Source organism: Notolabrus celidotus, chromosome 2, assembly GCF_009762535.1.
Source record: "Notolabrus celidotus isolate fNotCel1 chromosome 2, fNotCel1.pri, whole genome shotgun sequence".
In the NCBI taxonomy this organism is placed as follows: domain Eukaryota; kingdom Metazoa; phylum Chordata; class Actinopteri; order Labriformes; family Labridae; genus Notolabrus; species Notolabrus celidotus.
In genome coordinates, this window is record NC_048273.1 from 5,130,861 (window position 1) to 5,137,241 (window position 6,381).

Genomic DNA, 6,381 nt, shown 5'->3' on the forward strand with positions numbered 1-6,381 from the left:
TTCAAGAGTAAAAAAAGAGCTAATTTTCACACAAACGACTAAGTGTTGTCTGAGTCTAATTTTGAACACCTCCACATCACAGCTATTCTGTCACATACACTTTTACAGTTGTAGAAAAACACCCAAATTCACACCCACTGCCTGAAAACACTGTAGTCTTTTTTAGTGCATATTATAATCTGGTTTCATCTCGTGCTTTCTGCCTTTAAAATCATCAGCTGTGTGTTTAACCTTGAAATTGCTGAAATTGTCATTGATGCGTTACTGGTTTACAAATTGAGGATCTCACAACTTTCTCTCTCCTCTCACTCTCTGTGTCGTAGGTGAAGTGTGCGCAGTACTGGCCTACCCCCACACGTGACACAGAGATCTTTGAGGAGTTCATAGTGAAGCTGAATTCAGAGGAGAACTGTCCTGATTACACCATCCGCCGTCTGAGTCTTACAAATGTGAGTCTTAAAATGGAATAATCACATCATGTGAAATCCAGCCCATCCGTCTCATTACAAATATAGCTCTTCTTATTTTTACTATTTGTACATTTTGGAACATGTTTTGTCTCTGTGCAAATTTGCATCTGCAGAAGAGGGAGAAAAACTCAGAGAGGGAGGTGACTCACATCCAGTTCATCAGTTGGCCTGACCATGGCGTCCCCGGAGAGCCGCATCTGCTCCTGAAGCTGAGGCGGCGCGTCAATGCTTTCAAGAACCTCTTCAGCGGCCCCATCGTCGTCCACTGCAGGTCAGTACCCAGTCCCACACTGAAGGTCATAATAATAATAATAATAATAATAATAATAATAATAATAATAATAATAATAATTGTTATATAACAATAATAATTCTTACTATTTTATCATCATTATTATTATTATTATTATTATTATTATTATTATTATTATTATTATTATTATTGTTATTATTATAATAATAATTAATAATAATTAATAATAATTAATAATAATACAATGATAAGAGTAACAAATAATATAATGATAATAATAATAATAATAATAATAATAATAATAATAATAATAATAATAATAATAATAATAAAATATTAACAATTATTATTATTGTTATTATAATTATAATAATAATGATAGTAAAAAGTAAATAAATTAATTATAATACAAAATAATAATTTTATTTATAAAGCACTTTCAGGTAAATATGAGGTTACAAAGTGTTTTTTATGGGCAGCAAAATAAAAGGAGCATGTTACAATATCACACAAGGCAAGATCCAGAAATAAAACATATTTAAAACACATAAAAATATTTCTAAAGAATTTTAAAGGAATAAAATATTTTAACATTTATTTTTTAAATAGTTAAACTCAAGTAAAATAACTTTTGCTTACATTCCAAAGTGAAACACATTTATTCTGCTCAAAGTAAGACAAGTCGTGAACATACTTCACTGTCTTACTTTCATCACTGTAGTTTGTAGTTCATTTATTTCTTCCTAAACTTTAACACTGTTTGTGCTGAATATAAGTAGCCTCTGTCTTGTTGCACAGATACAAACTGTGTGTAAAAGTTTGCTGAGATTACTTCATTCACTGCTCCCATGACAGACAAGAGGATTCACTCAGGAAAGAGGAGACTCATAAGAGAACTTCCCCTCTCTCTGCTCGTACATTCATACTCATAACACCGCAAAGACTTCAAGATCCTTTTTCTCACATTCAAGGCTCTCCATAACCTCTCCTTCACCTCACACTCTCAGATCTTCTTCCTCCTTGCTCATTTGACCTCAGTGGGATCTTGAGCATTCAGGCGTGCAGCCTCTGACTCTGAAACTTTACACCACAAACCAATCCGAACTCTCTTCCTGGTTTCAAACCCTCCATTTAAAAGCTGCATATTCACTGTAAACACGTCACATGTGCCTTTTATTGCATTTCATTGTTTCCTTTTGTAATGTATATTGTTTTGTTTCATCACATACCGTCCTCTCTGATATGAAGTCTGTTTCTTGAAATGTATTATTATTATAATGATTTATACTAACATGATGTCACTGTCTTGTGTGCAGTGCTGGAGTTGGCAGGACGGGCACCTACATTGGCATTGATGCCATGATGGAGGGTCTGGAGGCGGAGGGCAGAGTGGACATCTATGGTTACGTAGTCCAGCTCCGCAGACAGAGATGTCTCATGGTTCAAGTGGAGGTAAACTGAAATGCTGTTGTCTGCTGATGTTTTTTGTGCACAGCTTCTCTCTGCTGCTGCAGTATGTTGTAGTAGATATTGGTATGAATGCAGGAAATTAACTTGTTTTTAATATTTACATGAACTTAAGCAATGTATTCAGAAGGCTGGCTCTTTGGGCGCCAGTTTAAGGCAAGGCAAGGCAAGGCAAGGCAGCTTTATTTGTATAGCGCATTTCATACACGAGGGCAACTCAATGTGCTTTACATTAAAACATTAAAAGCATTGGAGACATTCAGACAGGCATAAAAGAACACAATTAAAATGACAAATATGATAAAACAGAAAAGAAAAGGAAAATTAGAAATATATTAAAAATTACATTAAAATTTTAATTTAAAGTGAGTTAAAATAATCTAAGATAGGAAGGCAGAGGTAAATAAAAAAGTCTTAATCTTTGATTTAAAAGAGGTGAGAGTTTGAGCAGACCTACAGCTTTCAGGGAGCTTGTTCCAGATATGTGGTGCATAATGACTAAACGCTGCTTCACCATGTTTCGTTCTGACTCTAGGAACTGAAAGCAGACCAGTACCTGATGACCTCAGAGGTCGAGGTGGTTCATAAAGTAGTAGCAGATCAGCAATGTATTTTGGGCCTAAACCATTCAGTGCTTTATAAACCATCAGCAGGATTTTAAAGTCTATTCTCTGACAGACAGGAAGCCAGTGTAGGGATCTAAGAACTGGAGTGATGTGGTCTACTTTTTTGGTCCTTGTTAGGACTCGAGCAGCAGCATTCTGTATGAGCTGCAGTCGTCTGATGGACTTTTTAGGGAGTCCTGTAAAGACCCCGTTACAGTAGTCTAGTCTGCTAAAGATAAATGCATGGACCAGTTTTTCTGCATCCTGCTGAGACATGAGTCCTTTAATCCTTGATATATTCTTAAGGTGATAGTAGGCTGACTTTGTAATTGTCTTAATGTGGCTGCTGAAATTAAGGTCTGAGTCTAAGACTACACCAAGGTTTCTGGCTTGGTTTGAACATTTCATCATTGCAGATTGGAGCTGAGCAGTAACCTTTAACCTTTCTTCCTCCAAAAACAATCATTTCAGTTTTTTCTTTGTTTAACTGAAGAAAGTTCTGGCTCGTCCAGTCATTGATTTGTTCAATGCATTTACTCAGTGTTTGTATGGGACTATAATCCCCTGGTGATATGGTGATGTAAATGTGTGTGTCATCTGCATAGCTGTGGTATTTTATTTGGTTGTTTCTTATTATCTGACTTAAGGGGAGCATGTAGATGTTGAATAGTAGAGGCCCCAGAATGGATCCTTGAGGTACTCCACATACGATTTTCATCCGCTCAGATGTGTATTTACCTATAGACACAAAATAGTCCCGGTCATTTAAATAGGACTTAAGCCAATTTAGTACTGCACCAGAGATTCCCACCCAGTTTTCAAGTCTGTCCAGTAGTATCTTGTGGTCAACTGTGTCAAAAGCAGCACTAAGATCAAGTGATACCAAAACTGAAATTTTGCCATTGTCTGTGTTTAAATGAATATCATTGAGGACCTTTAACTCAGCCATGAAATTGTGTGCCCCATATACAGAGGCTGTAGTCCTTATCACAGCGGCCCACTGCTGCATGTCATCCCCCACTCTCTTCTCCCCACATTTCCTGTCTCTCTTCAGCAGTGCTATCTGAAAACACAAAAACAGCCCCAAAAATAACTGACAAATAAAATGAGAAGGGTAAAAAGTTGTGTATGATTGGAGGAATCTTAGATGTGGATTGTGTGGCGTTAGTGATATATGTGTCTTTAAAGATGAGCCTTTTGTTCTCCTGCAGGCTCAGTACATCCTGATTCACCAGGCGCTGCTGGAGCACAACCAGTTTGGAGAGACTGAGACCGATCTGTCTGAGCTGCACAGCACTCTGCAGACACTCAAGCAGAAGAACTCAGGCAACGAACCCTCCCTGATGGAGGAGGAGTATGAGGTACTGGACTCTTCAATTCATGCTTTTTTATAAAGGATTTAATGATCTGAGAAGTTTTTTATCTTAGGCGTATGGGGCAATTTGTAAAGTTGTGCACACTGAACATAAAAGCAACAATTTCCATATTTAGCTCTGAAACGTCATAAAAATGTGAGTGAATTTTTAAAAGTCACTTTTTTTATCACATTTAGAGGAATGTTTGTGATCTTCTTCAGATTTAGATTTGGTTTTGAAAAAAATAAGTCACAATCCCTGTTAAATTAAAATGCTAAATATAAATATAAAAGGTAGATGTTAAATATAAATGCTAAATGCTAAATATAAATGCTAAATGCTAAATATAAATGCTAAATATAAGTGTAAATGTTAAATGCTAAATCGAAATGTTAAATATAAATGTTAATTGTTGAATATAAATGCTAAATGTTAAATATAAATAATAAATGTTAAATATTAATGCTAAATATAATGTAAATATAAATGCCAAATATATATATAAATGCTAAATATAAATATAAATGTTAAATGCTAAATTGAAATGTTAAATATAAATGTTAAATGTTGAATATTAATGCTAAATGTTAAATATAAATAATAAATGTTAAATATTAATGCTAAATATAATGTAAATATAAATGTTAATTGTTAAATATAAATGCTAAATATAAATGTTAAATGCTAAATCTAAATGTTAAATGCTAAATGTTAAATATAAACGCTAAATATAAATGTTTATTGTTAAATATAAATGCTAAATGTTAAATATAAATGCTTAATTTGAATACAAATGTTAAATATAAATGTTAAATGTTAAATATAAATGCTAAATATGAATACAAACGTTAAATATAAATGTTAAATGTTAAATATGAATGTTAATTGTTAAATAAAAATGCTAAATGTTAAATTTAAATGATAAATGTTAAATGTAAATGTTAACTGTTAGATATAAATGTAAAATTTTGCTCTGAGATCCTAAATATTTAGCTAATATGCAAATTTGCACTGCAGCCTAGCAAAATAAAAGCCTAATGAAGCAAAACAGACTTAGCAATAGCCACTTAGCTTGTCCGTACATCACAAACCTTGCTCTAAATGTGATTAAAAAAAGTGACTTTCAAAATTCACTCTCCATTTTTTTGATGTTTTAGAGCTAAATGTGGAGAACTGTTGCTGTTACTTTCAGTGTGTACAGTTTAACAAACTGCGCCCCAAATAGGCGATCTGATTGTGTTTGATTCAACTAATGTGAGTCACTGGTTTCTGTTCCACTAAACTAATGATTTCCCCCTTCACCTGCATGATGTCATGTTGTTAAAAATATCTCACTTTCAGCATCGGTTCCATAAAACTGTCTCAAAAATGTAGTTCTATCATTTTAGTTTCCCCCCTCACTTAATCAATAAATGGAAGAAAATTCACATATTCAAATATTTAATGATAATAAAGTTCTTGTTCTGCATTTCAGAGACTCCCCACTTTTAAAAACTGGAGGACATTCAACTCTGGGATCACAGAAGAAAACAAGGGGAAGAATCGCTCTCAATCCGTCATCCCATGTGAGTGTCATCTGATAGATTACCCTTCACATTCTGTCATATATTATAGCTTAACACATCAGTGTGTGTGCGACATGTTTGTAATGTACATGACTTCCTATAACAGAGTAAAGAAGTTCACTTCCACATGTTTCATAACTTTTCAGATGACTACAACCGAGTGCTGCTGAAGCTCGATGAAGGCCGCAGTCATGACAGTGAACCTGATGAGGATGAAGAAGATGAGTCCTCAGATGAGGAAGATGAGGATTCCAGTAAATACATCAATGCCTCACACATCGATGTAGGTCTGAACACAAACACTGACAATGTCTTGCATCTTTGAGTTAACCTCCATGATGAGCATGCTTTCCCCTCCACTCAGGGTTACTGGGGACCACGCAGCTTCATCGCTGCACAGACTCCACTGCCGGACACCATGGCTGACTTCTGGGTCATGGTTTACCAGAAGAAAGTATCTACTATCGTCATGCTGTCAGACTGCAGCGAAGGAGAAAAGGTACTGATGAGTTTCAGTGTTGTCTGCTCCTAACTTACCTACTCTCTGTGCTTATGGGTTAAAACATGACTTCCTGTTCTCAGGAGTCTGATTGTTTCTACTGGGACAAAGACAAGAAGACATTCGGAGACTTTGAGGTGGAGTTGGTGAGCACAGAGATCACCCCG

General features: G+C 35.1%; 1 protein-coding gene across 1 annotated transcript in view; it reads left to right on the top strand.

Annotated features, from left to right (window-relative positions):
- The window catches only part of ptprc (protein tyrosine phosphatase receptor type C), a 33,942-nt gene that overhangs the window by 23,021 nt on the left and 4,540 nt on the right, over positions 1–6,381 (top strand). Inside the window, exons 22-29 of the mRNA XM_034676059.1 lie at positions 324–449; positions 584–741; positions 2,040–2,175; positions 4,007–4,156; positions 5,625–5,715; positions 5,862–5,998; positions 6,080–6,214; positions 6,298–6,381. The exon at positions 6,298–6,381 is cut by the window's right edge and continues 39 nt beyond it. Coding sequence (XP_034531950.1) covers positions 324–449; positions 584–741; positions 2,040–2,175; positions 4,007–4,156; positions 5,625–5,715; positions 5,862–5,998; positions 6,080–6,214; positions 6,298–6,381 — 1,017 coding nt within the window. The remainder of the gene's footprint in view (positions 1–323; positions 450–583; positions 742–2,039; positions 2,176–4,006; positions 4,157–5,624; positions 5,716–5,861; positions 5,999–6,079; positions 6,215–6,297) is intronic.